This window comes from Camelus bactrianus, chromosome 9 (genome assembly GCF_048773025.1).
Source record: "Camelus bactrianus isolate YW-2024 breed Bactrian camel chromosome 9, ASM4877302v1, whole genome shotgun sequence".
In the NCBI taxonomy this organism is placed as follows: Eukaryota; Metazoa; Chordata; class Mammalia; order Artiodactyla; family Camelidae; genus Camelus; species Camelus bactrianus.
This window is the reverse complement of record NC_133547.1, coordinates 6,229,889-6,245,652: the sequence shown is the minus strand read 5'-3', so window position 1 is coordinate 6,245,652 and position 15,764 is coordinate 6,229,889. Positions and strand designations below refer to the sequence as shown.

At 57.7% G+C, this 15,764-nt stretch overlaps 1 protein-coding gene across 3 annotated transcripts; it reads left to right on the top strand.

Annotated features, from left to right (window-relative positions):
• Window positions 1-1,173: 1,173 nt before the first annotated feature.
• Window positions 1,174-14,839, top strand: SCAF1 (SR-related CTD associated factor 1). 3 transcript variants are annotated; one of them, XM_074369241.1, is made up of 11 exons: window positions 1,174-1,324; window positions 4,000-4,113; window positions 4,359-4,416; window positions 5,153-5,247; window positions 5,561-5,661; window positions 5,751-5,866; window positions 8,675-11,521; window positions 12,195-12,277; window positions 12,495-12,713; window positions 13,996-14,124; window positions 14,412-14,839. In XM_074369241.1, exons 2-11 carry the CDS (start codon window positions 4,006-4,008, stop codon window positions 14,601-14,603), a joined length of 3,948 nt encoding a protein of 1,315 aa, XP_074225342.1. In that variant the 5' UTR covers window positions 1,174-1,324; window positions 4,000-4,005; the 3' UTR covers window positions 14,604-14,839. The 3 variants fall into 3 exon arrangements, with proteins under 3 accessions (XP_074225342.1, XP_074225343.1, XP_074225344.1); XM_074369242.1 differs by having other exon boundaries at window positions 1,195-1,324; window positions 3,946-4,113; XM_074369243.1 differs by lacking the exon at window positions 1,174-1,324 and adding an exon at window positions 1,342-1,789.
• The last annotated feature ends 925 nt before the right edge of the window (window positions 14,840-15,764 follow it).

Sequence of the window (15,764 nt, the reverse complement as noted above, 5' to 3'; positions counted from 1 at the left end):
TGCAGTTTCTCAGGGCACCATCCCAGAGGCCTTGTTCTAGCCAGGCGGGGTTCGCGGACTCGCGTGCGGCCGTATATAGGCGCGCTCTGAGGAAGGGGCAAGTCCTGAGGGGAAGCTCAGTCTCCGTCCTGGGATCCTAGCCAAGCTCCCGACCTGGGCATCTGGGCTGGATGCTGGAGGTTCCGCCCGCTAAGGGACCCAGGCTTCCGGTTCGCGCTGTCCCAGCCAAGCGGAAGACAGAGTGGGAGGGGAGATGGGGCCTTGGAGGGGGACCGCGGGTAATCGGGCAGGGAGGGGCCGTGAGATCATTGCATTCCTAATCCATGAGCCGGCTCGCCCAAGCCGGGACGCTTGGGTTATGAAGGGTCTAGGGTCAAGATTTCTGGGTCTTGAAGGAGGAGGAAGTTGAAGGCACAGACCCTTGGGTCCCTAGGAAATAATAGGGCTGGAGGTTTGGACTCCTGGGTTCCGGGAAGGAGGAGAACTGGGGGGTCCTCACTACTAGGTTCGGCAAAGGGAGCTGAGGGCTCGGACTCTTGGGTCCAGGCGTTGAAGAGGCTGGGGACCCAAAATTCTGGATCCGAGGGAATTGGGGTGGGGAACCCGAACACTTGTGTCAGTGTAAGATAAGAGCTTGAGACCAGTCTGAGAAAGGACTGAGGGCCCGATTCCTGGATCTAAGAGGAAGGAGGGTTCGGACTTCTGAGTCCCAAGGAAGAGGGAAATGTGAGTCCAGACTCCTCTGCTCTGAGTGAGAGGAATTAGAATTCGGATTTTTCTGTCCTAAATGAGGAGGAAGCTACAGAGCTGGGTCCTTGGTTCTAAATAAAGAGAGAACTTGGGTATTGGGATTCTGGGATCCCCAGAATGTGGGCGGGACAACTCGCAGCCAGTCCGGCCTTTGCCGTCCACTCCGCGGAACTACAACTCCCTTGTATCTGGCACGCTGAGCGCTCTTTCCGTCACTTCCTCTTCTGCCGCTCTTTCCGCGCGCGTGCGGGGCACTATGGGGCCTAATCGCGGGCTACCGCAACCCGCCCATTTCACTCCTCACCCTCCACTCGCTCTACCCGCGCGGCGGAGGCGACGCGCAGACTACGCCTCCCGGCGTGCGTCGCGCGCACCCTGCCCACGTGCCCCGTTGACTGCTGGGAAACTGAGTCCGAAGCCTTCCCACTAGCCTTCACGGCACCGTGCTCGGTACTTGAAGTCCCGGCAAGCTCGGCGGCGTTTTAACTCCGCCTCTCTCCTCCCTCTGCTCGCGAGTCCCGCCCCAGCCTGCCCCGCCCCGCGCCGGGGCCGGAGCCGCAGCCCGAGCGGCGGGGTAAGATGGCGGCGGCGGTCCGGGCCGCGGGGTTCGGGCCTATTGGGGTGGGCGGGGCGGAGTCGGGTCGCTACTTGTCCCGGGGTCCTCCCGACACGCCGCGGGGCTTGGAGGGCTTAGCGGGGCGGCCTCGAGCCCGGTAGCGGCGGCGGAGCCTGGGGCCGACCCGGGGGGCCTTCTCAAGGCCCCGGGACGCGTCTGTGGTGCCGGGGGGCGTCTGTGGGGCGTCCCTGAGAGGACGAGGGGCGTCCACAGGGCCTGGACCGAGGCTGAAGTCTTCCCTCTATCATATAGTTGGCTTGAATCATTTTTGTAGGCACTGTTGATCGTCTTTATGGGCTGACCGGAGGCTAGGGTCTGTTTAGAGGGTTCTGGGGCCATCTTGAGATCTTGAGATATGTCCCAGGGGTGAAGGAGATCTGCAAGAGCTGGGGAGTATCTGCAGAGCCAACTATAGCGCCTGGGGTATGTCTGTTAGGGCTGGGAAGTGTCTACATGGGCTGACCTGAGGATGCGGCTCACCTCCATGCGTCTGGGACCGTTTAGTTGGGTCTGGAGGAACTGTTCCAGGGCTAGGAAGTCTTTTATAGCTACCCAGAAGAGTGGGATGTACCCACTAGGGGAGGGGGCAAATATTGAGATGTGCTGAGAGGCCTGGATGGGTCACCATCTGTCTGGGGACTGTCTAATCTGTGTGACAGGAGGCTGGGCGACAGTTAGAAGGACCTGGAACCATCTAGGTGGCTTGAAGTGTGACTGCAAGAGTGCACTCTCTTATGCCTGGAGCAAATTCAGATGCCTTTGGGGACTGGATAATTGTGTGGAGAATAAAACAAAGGAGAGTGTTGGAAGATTTGTCCAGCTCAAAAGTACCTGCCTTTTAGAGAGTAATTCGAATGCAAAATGTTTAAAACCTCTGCATGGCCCTGAGGCTACAGAGAGAGTTAGAATTAGTCCACATTCGTCTGGGAAAGTCTATAGGATCATCTAGACTCATCTAGTGCAGCGTTTTTCAAACACTTTTGACCTTGATCTACAGTGAGAAATACATTTTTCATTGAGACCTGGGGTATACCATCAGATGAATTTAACTAATGCTCAAGTCCCATTAAATAATATTTCCATTTACTTGTAATGTGTTGTGAAGAATCTTCTACTGTGTTCGATTTGCTTTTATGACAAGCTGTGTGAAGCACTGAACTGCTATCAGACTGTAGTTTGGGAAGCTGGTCTAGAGGGACCTGGAGAGTCTGCAGAGCCTTCTCACATCTAAAAGATCTGAGGAGCTGAGGGTGTGTCTGCAAAGCCTGGGGCATGTGTCAAGAAGCTAGGCAGGATCTTCATACCGCATAGGGTTTGGGAATCTGTGGGTCTGTGTAGTCAGCACAGTCTTGATTAAGTTTCTGTTATGTGACAGACACTGTTCCACGTAGCTTGTGCTTCCCCCCGGAGGTGCTGGAGAGCAGCTCCAGGGCTGGGAACTGTCCACAGGGGAGGCAAGACATGTCTACGGGAGTTAGAGAAGGAGCTGCAGGCTCTTAGCAGGGAGGCTGCATGCGAGAGCGCTGGTAATAGCTTGAGAATCTATGGTATGAGGGAGACCAGGATGGAGATCTTTTTCTTGCAGGTATGCAATTGGGATGTGGAGGAGACAGAAGTAGGAGAAACCTGGGTGTTAAAGGCTAATGATAATTACTGTTACTCTGTGTAGAGTGCTTGAGCTGTGTTAACTCTGTGTCGAAGTCAGTCTCCTTTCAAGTCTCAGCTTTTCTCTGAGTTAGATACTCTGTGCCCATTTCTAGTTAAGTACACATAGTTGGGGGTTAGGGGTTTTGAAGCTTTTCAGGGACGGTGGGACTAGATAACTGTTTTCAGAGTAAGAGATCTGACAGTTGCAGGGAAGTGTACAGCTGAAATATTCATATTTTCTGAAGCCCTAATCAAGACACCCATCAGTCCGAAGACTGATCTTTCAACTTCTGTATAATCAAGAATTCCTTTGGCAAAGCCCTCAGTCACGCTTCCATAGAACATGCAGATAGATGATAGGAGGAAACCCCTGGTGGCGTCTGGTGGGCAGTATTTGAAATTAGTGTTTCCATTTTCAAAACGTACTGGTTTTGTAGATCATTCTATCACAGTTCTATATTATCTTCCTTATATAAATACATTTTGCTGGGTCCCTCACCACCGAGGAAAATCGATGCTTTAAAAAGTTGTGTGGTGTTTAAGGCACGCCCAGCACCCTGGCACGCATCTCAGTTGGGGAAGATGGGTTTTGTGAGACTGTGAGACACAGTGTTTGAAATCACAGCTCAACGGAAAAATGTCTTGACATTGGGTTGGCCACCGTGAAAGCGGGCTGCCATAGGGTCTTAAAGTTTGGTTGTGAGGGCAGCTGTAGGAACTGGGGAATGGGGTTTTGAAATTGACTCAGAAGGCCTCCCTTTGACAGAGGAAGCAACTGGAATTTAGACAAGGGAAGAGAATTGCTCTAGTCCTTCTCGTGTCTGTGCTGGGCCTGGTACTTGCCCAGGGACTGGGATGAGGTGGAGGGGAGGAAGGATGCTTTGGAGGCCCTCGAGGTCTTCATGGCCATCTCTCCTTCCACCACCTAACAGCACTGTGCCCTGCCCACTGGCCTCTACTCCACACTCTCACCCCTCCACCACCAGGTGACCATGGAGGAAGAAGATGAGTCTCGAGGGAAGACAGAGGAGTCAGGCGAGGATCGGGGTGACGGTCCGCCAGACAGAGACCCTGCGCTTTCTCCTTCTGCTTTTATCTTGGTGAGGCTGCTAGACCCCTGGGGCTGAGGGAGGGAAGGGCCTGGAGTCCAGATTCCAGGGCCCTCATTTCCTGAACCCCACGGGAGGGGAGTTGGGGGCCTGGATTTTTGGCCTGTCTGTAGGATTTTAGTCTTGTCATAGGAGGGGTCTGGACTCTGTCTTCCAGCAGTAGAGCCTGTGGCCTTTTGCATGAGTCCCCTAACTGCTCTTTCTTTCCAACCCCACTGCCCTCACCTTTCTTTCAGCGGGCCATTCAGCAGGCTGTGGGAAGTTCCTTGCAGGGGGATCTGCCAAAGGATAAAGGTATGACGGTTCCAGTTCCTCCCAGCTCCCTGCCCTATCTCTGCATTCTTTCTCCTAATCTCATTCAGATACTTTTCTGAGGCCTCCTGGGTGCTACCCTTGTCCTGGCACAGGGAGTCCAAGATGGGTTGGACTCCGTGGCTGCCTTGGAGGGGCTCACAGTTTTGTGGAGGGACTACAGTCCCAGCACAGAGGTACCCTGAGGCACCATGAGAGGGCAAGGGGCCCAGCTAAGCTAGTTTGGAGGGAGATGGAGTCCAGGAAGGGTTCCTGGAGGAGGTGACAGGTGGACTGTGTCTCTAAGGATGTGTTAGAGTTGTCTGATAAAGAGGAAGGCCTGGTAGGCAGGGGCAGCACCAGCAGGAGCACTGCACAGGGATACATTGCAGGGCTGAGTTGTTCTTTGGGGCCTATGGGCAGAGGGTGTTGGTGGGAAGGGAAGCAGCATTGCTCCGTGGGGACTGGGTCACAGCAAGGCTCAAATGCCAAGCTGACTTGTCTGGACTTCATCCTGAGGGTGTCTGGGAGGACAAATGGATGAGAGAGTTGGAGCCTGAAAAGGGTGTTGGGGAAGTCCTTCTGGGACCCAAGTCGAGGGGCAGTTGGCTAGAGGCCGGGACAGTAGGCAGGAGCCTGGTTCCCTGTCAAGAGCTAGGCAGGCTCCTTTTTCCTCTGCCCTACGACATCTCTGCATCTAGTGCCTGGTCTCCATCCCCCATGCAACATCTCTTTCCAGATGGCTCTCGGTGTCGTGGCCTTCGATGGAGGCGCTGCCGGAGCCCACGGTCAGAGTCCCGTTCCCAGGAATCAGGGGGTGCTGACACGGCTACTGTGAGTAAGAAGAGGGGGCAAGGGACCTGGGCTTCTGGGGCTGGGGGAGGAAGGTCATTGGGGCCTGGATTCCTGAGGTGGGGAGATGGGGATGGGGACCCAGATACGTGGGTCTGGGGTGCTGATCAGGGGCAGCATTGGAGGGTCTTAGCCTTGGGGTCTGGAAGTAGTCAGGATGAGGGAATTGGTTGGACCTTTGTGTTTTCTTAGGGTCTCATGTCTGGGTTACTGAAAGGTCAAGGTCTGGGGAAATGGGATTTGTGGGTCCTCACATGAGCAGAGACAGTGTGGAGCCCCTCTTGGTCTATTCCAGGTGTTGGACGTGGCTGCGGACGGCCTCCTCACAGGTCTGGTGAGCATCCTGGATCCCCCAGATACCTGGGTTCCCAGCCACCTGGACCTGCGGCCTGGCGAGTGAGTATTTGAGCAGCTGGGGTGGGAGAGGCCCCCAACATGGGAGGTGGAAGTTCCTCTGAGGCTTAGTCACCCCTTCTGTCTTGCAGGAGCGAGGACATGCTGGAGCTGGTGGCCGAGGTCCGAATTGGGGACAGGGATCCAATCCCTCTTCCCGTGCCCAGCCTGCTGCCCCGTCTCAGGGCCTGGAGGACGGGCAAAACAGGTATGTGGGGCCGGGGTGTAGCTGGGCAGTCGGCCAGCCTCGGTGTTGTGTGAGCATCTGCCGTTGTTGGTAGTAATGGTAGTGATGATGATGTCATTTAGACCAAATCTTTACTGCAACGTGTGTTTCCTATTGGACTGTAGTAAAGGCTGTTGGTACCTGCAGATGTACATAAAGTAAAAACTGACATGAGAGCTACCACGTGGGAGCCGTGGTTAGCACGTGGGAGGCACTCCGCGTCCTGGCCTCTCCATATCAGTGTAACTGTGCTGGGAAGTCATCTCCCTGGGAGGGGGAATCTTAGCATCTCCAACTCTAGGAGAAGAAAAGTCTGAAAGGAAAGTCACTTGCTCAAGGTGGCACAGCCAGTTGCTTAGTGGTGGTCCTGAGCCCCAAGCCTGGGGCCTTCTGCGTGTGAAGCCCAGGTTTTTGACTTCTGCGACGTGCATCTGCCCTAGTGATGGTCCGCTCCCACACCCTGCCTGTACCCTGCACATGGTGGTGTGCCCTTGAGCAGCAGGGAGCAGAGGGTCTCAAACTTGAGTACACATCACAGGTCCTGTTAATACACAGATTGCCAGGCCCACCCCTAGGGTTTCTGATTCAGCAGGTCTGTGGTTGGGCCTAGGAATGTGCATTTCTAACTAAGTCCCGGTGGTGCTGCTGCTGGTTCCCTGGGACCCTGGATTGAGACTTTCCTTCTGTGTGTACATACGTACGTATCCGAGGAGGGGCAGAGAGGAGAGGAACATATAGCAGTAGGTCAGCTGCGAGCACCTGTTCTTTTCTTTGTTTGGGGGTGGATAAATTACGTTTATTCATTTATTTTTTTAATGGAGGTACTGGGGATTGAACCCAGAACCTTGTGCATGCTAAGCACATGCTCTACCACTTGAGCTATACCCTCCTCCTGAAGTAACCTGTTATGCCACAGAACGTGGCTTGCACACCCTCTGAGCCAGTGCACGGTTTTCTTGTCTTTTTTTTTTAATCCCCACACAGATGCGGGGTGACTTACTTATCCAATAGGCTTAGGGGATATGGTGCCTAGGGCCCACCACACTCTTAGGAGCCCACAAAGTATTTTCATTTTTTTTTTTGAATCAGAGGCCGTAGGGGATACATTAATGAGTGGGTGGGATAGTGTTCCAATGAAACTTTATTTACAAAAGCAGTAGGTGTGTGGAATTTGGCCCCTAGGCCATAAGTGATATATGCAGGTGGTCTCTGGCACCTAATGGTTGTCTTCAGTGGGACTCCGCGATTACATTTTTTCTTATTCCAAGTGTTGTTTGGTCTTCGTTGGAAAATATTAAGAACACAGGAAAAAGGAAAGAAAACTCACCCATAGTCTTGTCCCTCATGAACAAGCTATGTATAAAGAAGCGGATGTTTCTCGTTTGCGGACCGCTCCAGTCTGCAGACTGGTTTATGCTTCAGGCGGTAGTAGTAACAGCTGAGGAGTCAGAGCTCGTACTCACCCAGGCCTCGAGGTGCCAGGGTCCGTCTGTTCTTTCCAAGCAGATGCTCATCCAGTCCTCTCAGCCCCCTGAGGTCTGGATGCTGTCATCCTCATCGTCCTCATCCCCTGCCTGGTATTCCTCCAGAGCCATCAGCGGCTCCCGGACTTTGTGCAGGGCTTACTGATATTTGTCTGTCCTCACTTAAACGTGAGCTCCTGGAAGGCAGGGAGTTTTGTCTCTTGTTCACTGTTCTGGTTTAGTACCCCATAGTGCACCTGTTAGACTAGTGATCGGAGAAAATGTGTTGTGTGAATGAGCAGATGCCCATTTTGTTGATGAGGAAACTGAGGCAGACAGCGGTTGAGTTCCTTGCTCTTGGGCTCATCGAGGGTGAGGGCCGGAGCCTGGAATCTGGAAGGTGAGGTGGCTCGGGCTCTGCCCTCTCGACCCCAGGCCTTTCCAGCACTGTCCATGCAACCTTGCTGGCGTCCTTGCTGTGGCTGGACACGTTACATGTGGTTGAGAGAGTGGCCTCTGGACTCTGATGTGTATGTCTGAACCCTGGCCCCGTCACCCGCCCCAGGTGCAACCCCAGTCAGTTGTCTCCTTTTTGTGACTTGTAGCACTGAGACCATGTAGCACTTAGAAAGCCAGGACTTCGGAGGGTGGACAAGGTGACGGAGGAGAAGATGAGGCCTGGCCCGTAGGAAGGGGCAAATGCTAGTTGATGCCTTCACTGGTCAGTGATGTCTGAGTCCTGAGCAGATGTCTCCCCTTAGATGGGCTCATCACAGAGTGACAAGGGTGCAGTGAGCTCTTCCTGACTCTGCAGAGGGGATTTCACCTTCTCAGCCTCCCAATATTCCCCATGTACAAAGTGATCAAGTCCCATAGAGGCAGCCAGCACAGCAGGCAGGCCTTGACCTTGCCACCGTCCTGGGTTAGAGCCCAGGCTCTGCTGTCCCAGCCTGTGCCTCCTGTGGTACCATCGCTGCTGTCATTGGTCAGAGTAGTCTTGGGCTGCAGGCCAGCCTACGTCTCAGGATTTGAGAGGGCAGGCTCGGGAGCTACATTGACCGAGTTTGCACCCTGACTTCCCCTTGTCGACTGTGTGCCCCAGGGGAAGCTACTGCAGCTCCCTGTGCCTCAGTTTTCTCTGGGAAGCCTGGGTCACAGTACCTATATATCAAGGAGTTGTTAAGCTCATTCTTCGGGTTGAGACATGGTGCGGTGAGCACTAAGCGATGGGGGGCCAGCAGATGGGGTGCTGTCCTGCCTGTGGCCCCCTCCGCTACAACCCGGATGGGCATCTGACCGCTGCTCTGTCTCTGCTTTTCCTTTGCAGTTTCTCCGCAGTCTCACTCTTCTCGACCTACCTGTGCCCGCCAACTCCTCACCTTAGGCACCGGAGACGGGGGCCCTGCCCCACCCCCTGCCCCCTCCTCTGCATCCTCCTCGCCTTCCCCTTCCCCCTCATCATCCTCCCCTTCCCCGCCTCCCCCACCACCACCTCCGGCTCCCCCAGCCCCTCCGGCCCCCAGGTTCGATATCTATGACCCCTTCCACCCCACCGACGAGGCCTATTCCCCACCGCCCGCTCCGGAGCAGAAGTACGACCCCTTTGAGCCCACTGGCTCCAACCCTAGCTCATCAGCGGGGACCCCCTCACCTGAGGAGGAGGAAGAGGAAGAAGAGGAGGAGGAAGAGGAGGAAGAGGAGGAAGAAGAAGAGGAGGAAGCCCTGTCCCAGAGCATCAGCCGCATCTCGGAGACCCTAGCAGGCATCTACGATGACAACAGCCTGAGCCAGGACTTCCCAGGTGACGAGAGCCCCGGCCCGGACCCCCAGCCTCTGCAGCCAGCTCCTGCCCCTGGAACACCACCCCAGGCCGACTCCACCCGCGCCGACGGAACCACCCGCCGGCGTGTGTTTGTGGTGGGGACTGAGGCGGAGGCCTGTCGGGAAGGCAAAGTCTCCGTGGAGGTGGTGACCGCCGGTGGAGCCGCCCTCCCGCCCCCACTGCTGCCACCTGGAGACTCAGAGATTGAGGAGGGCGAGATTGTCCAGCCCGAGGAGGAGCCCAGGGTGGCGCTCTCCCTCTTCCGGGCCAGCGGCCGGGCCGCCCGTCCCCCTCCCGCGGCCCCAGCCCCCGCAGCAGTCCAGCCCCCGCCCCCGCCGCCCGCTCCCCGGGCCCCGGAGGGAGACGACTTCTTGTCTCTGCACGCTGAGTCAGATGGCGAGGGCGCCCTGCAGGTGGACCTCGGGGAGCCGGCCCCCGCTCCGCCCGCGGCCGACACTCGCTGGGGCGGCCTGGACCTGCGCCGCAAGATCCTGACCCAGCGGCGGGAGCGCTACCGCCAACGCTCGCCCTCCCCAGCCGCAGCCAATGCCAACGCCAATGCCGCCCCCGCCGGCCCACCCATCCGCAAGAAGTCGAGGCGGGAGCGCAAGCGGAGCGGTGGCGAGGCCAAGGAGGCTGCCTCATCCTCTTCTGCCTCGCAGCCCGTCCCGCCGGCCCCGGCTTCCCCCTGGGACTCCAAGAAGCACCGCTCCCGGGACCGCAAGCCGGGCTCCCATGCCTCGTCGTCCACTCGTCGCCGCTCCCGCTCCCGCTCTCGCTCTGCCCGCCGCCGCTCGCGGAGCACCGATCGGCGCCGCGGGGGAAGCCGCCGCTCGCGGTCGCGGGAGAAAAGGCGGCGTCGGCGGCGCTCGGCTTCCCCTCCCCCGGCCACCTCCTCGTCGTCGTCCTCCAGGCGCGAGCGGCACCGCGGCAAGCACCGGGATGGTGGCGGCAGCAAGAAGAAGAAAAAGCGGTCGCGGTCCCGGGGTGAGAAGCGGACTGGGGACAGTGAGAAGGCCCCTGCCCCAGCCCCACCACCCTCCGGTTCCACCTCCTTGGGCGGAGAACGCGACAGCCGCCGCCGTGGAGCCGTGCCGCCCTCCATCCAGGACCTCACGGACCACGATCTCTTCGCCATCAAGCGGACCATCACCGTGGGCCGGCCGGACAAGCCTGACCCCCGAGGCCCCTCACCGGCCCCCACCTCGTCGCCTAAGCGCGAGGTCCTATACGACTCAGAGGGACTGAGCGCCGAGGAGCGGGGAGGCAAGAGCAGTGAGAAGGACCGGCGCCGCTCTGGGGCTGCCTCCTCCTCCTCTTCCTCCCGGGAGAAGGGATCCCGGCGGAAGGCGCTGGATGGTGGGGATCGGGACAGAGACAGGGACAGAGATAGGGACAGGGACAGGTCATCCAAGAAGGCCCGGCCCCCCAAGGAGTTGGCGCCCTCCTCAGGGCCCCCGCCAAAGCCACCCGTCAGCAGTGGCTCAGGCTCCTCATCCTCCTCATCCTCCTCTTCCTCCCGGAAGGTGAAACTGCAGTCCAAGGTGGCGGTGCTGATCCGAGAAGGCGTCAGCAGCACCACACCGGCCAAGGAGGCCACGTCTGCCAGCTTGGGCTCCATCGGAGTCAAGTTCAGCCGAGACCGAGAGAGCCGCTCTCCCTTCCTCAAGCCGGACGAGCGGGCCCCTGCTGAGGTGGCCAAAGCAGCTCAGGGCAGCACCAAACCCAAAAAGACCAAGGTGAAGGCCAAGGCTGGGGCCAAGAAAGCCAAGGGGACCAAGGGAAAGACCAAGCCATCCAAGACCAGGAAAAAGCTCCGCAGTGGGGGCAACAGTGGGGGTAGCAGCGGCCCTGTGACACTGAAGAAGTCCAAGGCGGATAGCTGCAGCCAGGCTGCGGGAGCCAAGGGGGCTGAGGAGACTTCCTGGTCCGGGGAGGAGCGGGCAGCCAAGGCCCCGAGCACCCCGCCCCCCAAGGCAGCCCCTCCACCCCCGGCACTCACGCCGGACTCACAGACTGTGGATAGCAGCTGCAAGACGCCTGAGGTCTCCTTCCTGCCAGAGGAGGCCACTGAGGAGGCTGGGGTCCGAGGTGGGGTGGAGGAGGAGGAAGAGGAAGAAGAGGAGGAGGAAGAAGAGGAGGAGGAGGAGGAACAGCAGCCCGCCACCACCACTGCCACCAGCACGGCTGCAGCCGCTCCCAGCACGGCCCCTAGTGCGGGGTCCACAGCTGGTGACTCAGGGGCAGAGGATGGGCCAGCTCCCCGTGTCTCCCAGCTGCCCACACTGCCCCCGCCCATGCCCTGGAACCTGCCTGCTGGTGTGGACTGTACTACCAGTGGTGTCCTGGCCTGTGAGTGTCCCTGGGGGGGCTGAGGCAGACAGGATCAGGGAGGAGAAGGTCATATGGGGACAGACTTGGAGGCAGTAAAGATACCTTGGAAGGGGTGGGAGAGTGACCAGGACCAGGAGGGCCGCAGGTGCATCAGTCCTGATTGGTAGGGCCAATCTGGATCTGTCCAGAAGATTCCAAGATGTCTGGGCTCACTGGAAGAGATCAGGGCAGATGGGAGCAGGGGGCGGCCAGTCTGGCACAGACTGGAGGAGTAGGGTGTGTCCTGGGGTCCACCTGGAGGTAGACTGGGAGGGACTGGAAAGAATGGGGGGACAGGGAGCAGTGTCCCTTAGAGGGTGGCAGGATCCTCTGCTAGACTGCAGAGGTGGGGAGAGGGGCCAGGACTGATGGTAGGGGGGAATTTGGGACACAGAATCTCACTTCTGACACTGATTTGTCACTGTGTGACCTTGGGCACACATCCCCTTCCCTCCACCTTGAGTCCCAACAATGTATGGGATGTGGGGTGGTTCTGTCACTGGCCAAGGGCCCCCTTTCCCAGTTCTGAGCTTGAGACCTATGGCCCGTCCCGGGCCCGGGTGGGAGGTGCAGCCCGTGGTGGGGTGAGTTTCACCCTCTCCTCTGGGGTCAGCTCCCCGTCTCCTTGTTGTCGACTCTCCACCTCCTGCAGTGACCGCACTTCTCTTCAAGATGGAAGAAGCCAATCTGGCAAGCCGAGCAAAGGCCCAGGAGCTGATCCAGGCCACCAACCAGGTGGGCTCCCCTGGGGAAGAGTCCCCGCAGCCCCTTCTCTTGTCCCCTGCTTCGGGTTAAGAGAGGAACTTCAGCTCCCAGCAGGCTTTAGGGCAAGGTATCGGCCAGAAGAGGAGCCTGTTGCCTCTGGGAATGTTGGAAGATTTGGGTGGGAGTAGGGGTACCTGCTCCCTCTTCCTCCACTCCTCTTTGCTTATCCTCCAAACTTTTCCTGCAGATCCTCAGCCACAGGAAGCCACCTTCAAGTCTGGGGGTGACGCCAGCTCCTGTACCCACCTCTCTGGGTCTGCCCCCAGGCCCCTCCAGCTACCTGCTCCCTGGCAGCCTCCCCCTGGGGGGCTGTGGCTCTACCCCTCCCACCCCCACCGGGCTGGCTGCGGCGTCTGACAAGAGAGAGGGCAGCAGCAGCTCCGAGGGACGTGGGGACACAGACAAGGTGAACTGGGCTTGGGAGAGGTGGGTTGATGGTGACAGTTTTGCAGAGAATGCAGGCAGATACTGAGATGCAGGGGCCCAAGGAGAATGTCAGAGACTGATGTAGGCAGATGGGGGCTTAGATAAAACTGAAGACATTAGATAACAAGGAAGTAAACTTTCATTCGATTGAATAATTGGGAAAGGGGTGCTAGGCAGGTTTTTAAAGGATGACATGTAGAGACGGTGTGGGGGAGGAAGATGAAATGGATAGGAACATGCCCACATATTTACACGTATACCCACTAGAGTCTACCCCTTGGTTACCTGTCTCTACCCTGCACCCCAGTCTTTCTGTGTAATGGGAAGGGTGGTTTACAAAAGGAAAATCATGGACGAAGGGCAGAAGAATGAGTGCAGGGCAAACAGGTTTTTGTTCCATGACTGAATCTGGCTCCTCCTCCTGGGCCTGGGGGCTATTTGCCTTTGGGTTGGGTCTGGATGCTGTCCACTGTGGTCCAGTAACCTCTCACCAGGTGATGGCGCTGCCCACCCCTTATGCACGCCAAGTCCAGTGCCAGAAGGAAAGCAAGATAAACTCAAGTTCTAAGCCCCATATAGAGAAATGGACGGGACGCAGCTTGGACAGACACTTGTCAGTGGCACTTGTGGGCTGCAGGACAGGACAGTCTGGGCTCTGTGACTAGCAGCAGGTCCCTTATTCCTCCAGTGAGGCTGCCCTAGTCTGTTCTCTGCCACACAGGTGATGGGTGTGGGGTACAACCCCTTTCTTTTGGCCACATCGCTTTAGAAACACACTTCCTGTGGGGCTAGGGAGGCCAGAAGATTCCCCCTGGGATGCAGTGCGGCTCCCCAAGCAGTAGCTCATCGGACGGTTTGCGGTCTCATCTCATGGGAGGCATTGGCCCTGAAGTGTGGGGTGTCCTGCATCCTCATCTTTGCTGGGACAGTAGGGAGCAGCTGCTGGGCTCAGGTCTGTCTGCCTAGCAGACTGAAGTGTGTAAGGGCAGAGGACACATGGGTCCTGGTTATGGATACCTGCGATGGCCCAGGCTCCAGCCTGGAGTAGATGCTGGTGGTATTCAGAGGCCCAGGCATGGCCTGTGATCTGGGGTGTCTGCAACAAGGGGAGCACAGGGCAGACCCTAAGCAGGACTTCAACCTACAGTAGTAGCTGGGTGGTCAAGAAGTCTGAGCTGGCAGGCGAGTGGGGATAGGGGTTCTGCAGGAACTCATCTGGCCTTTGCTCTCCCTTCTTCCCACCCTGTCACCACTGCCACCAGTATCTGAAGAAGCTGCACACACAGGAGCGGGCAGTGGAGGAGGTGAAGCTGGCCATCAAGCCGTATTATCAGAAGAAGGACATCACCAAGGAGGAGTACAAGGATATCCTGAGGAAGGCCGTCCACAAGGTGGGGCCCAGAGCAGGGCAGATGCACAGAGTCGGGGAAGAAGGGGATGGAGTGATGGACGTGTGCAGACAGACATACAGGGGTGGTGGGTCAGTCTGGAAGATGAGGAGCGTGACAGGATTTCCTCCAGCCCACCTGGACCTGTGGCATCAGCTGGGAGAAGTAGAGACGTTGGCCTGGGCCTTGGGGGAGCGATTTCCATCCCAGTCCCCCACTGCGCACAGCAGTCCAGGTGGAGGGGCCCCTGGGGGGGCCAGTGGTGACAGCAGCTACCCCTGACCCCCCAGATCTGCCACAGCAAAAGTGGGGAGATCAACCCGGTGAAGGTGAGCAACCTGGTGCGCGCCTACGTCCAACGCTACCGCTACTTCCGCAAGCACGGCCGCAAGCCTGGGGACCCCCCCGGGCCCCCACGGCCACCCAAGGAGCCGGGGCCCCCTGACAAGGGCGGCCCTGGCCTGCCCCTGCCCCCTCTCTGAGCTCCCCAGCCACCCCTTTCCTCCTTCGCCTCTTTGAAATTCCGGACATATTTATGGCTCCACCTCCCTAATTCCCTCCCCCGACAGTGGGATGATTGGGGGAGGGTTGCTGCGGGAATGAGGAGAGCCCCCTGCCCAGCCCCAGTCCCATCTCCCTCAACCCTAGCCTGTCCCCTTCCCCCACCCCCCCATTCGTGCCCCTCCTCCAATTTCATTAAAGATTTCATGAAATGTTATCCCTGAGTCCCCATGATTTTTAGCCCTTTCTTTTCAGAGTCCAATGTGGGAAAGGGCTGGGGAGAGACATGCAGGAGACTTGGCCCACGTCTGAGGGTGGTGAGCAGGGAGAGGACAGACAGTGTGACTTGGGGGAAGTGCATTCCTCTCTCTTTGCCTGCTTCTTTGTCTATAAAGTGGGTGTTGTGAGGATTTCGTAAGACTTGGGTGGCTGAAGCACTTAGAACCGCACCTGGTACGTAGTCAGCCATTGTTGACAGAACGTGGTGGCGTTGGAAGGTTGGGGTCCCAGGCCCCACCCAATCAGTGTCTTCCAGCTCAGGGCACCTACATGCTATTTGTCTACCTTGGAATTGCCCCAGAAGCAGGATCTTTGTCTCCATTGAGTTGGACTTTCTTTTTACCAGTGAGGCTGGGTGATCTAATCAACTGCCCTGAGATAGAGGGAAACTGAGGCACAGAGCAGCAGGGTCCACAGAGTGAGTCAGGGCTGTGCTGCCTCCATCAGTCCCCATTACCCAAAACCCAGGCTCAGTGAGGGGGGTTGGGAGCGCCCAGGCCACTGGGATGGGTGGGTTCCAGTTGGGGAGTGGGCTCTGAACTTGTTTACAGCTGCTCTTTGCAGGCCCGTGCAGAGGGGAGCCCAGGGCCTGGAACGGAGAACTTGCCTGAGGTCACCTAGCAGGAGTTGGGAGGGGACTCAAGGTCCCTGACAGACAGAGCAGTCAGGCAAAAGGCTCTATGCTTACTGGACACATGGCCTGAACTGTTTATAGGCAAGAGGGAGGTTCCAGATTCAGCCTGGAAGCCTCTCTCAAAAGAGCGGCCACTCGAGTCAGATCTAGATTCTGGCTATATTTTCTACTTTGTGACCTTTGCTTGTCTTCAAGCCTCAGTGTCTTGTATAAAACTGGGGTGACTGTC

Coding starts and splice junctions, on each gene's coding strand:
- SCAF1 (XM_074369241.1), top strand. CDS start 4,006: ATGGAGGAAGAAGATGAGTCTCGAGGGAAGACAGAGGAGTCAGGCGAG. Junction 12,278..12,494: donor TGATCCAGGCCACCAACCAG/GTGGGCTCCCCT, acceptor CTTTTCCTGCAG/ATCCTCAGCCACAGGAAGCC. Junction 14,125..14,411: donor TGAGGAAGGCCGTCCACAAG/GTGGGGCCCAGA, acceptor CTGACCCCCCAG/ATCTGCCACAGCAAAAGTGG.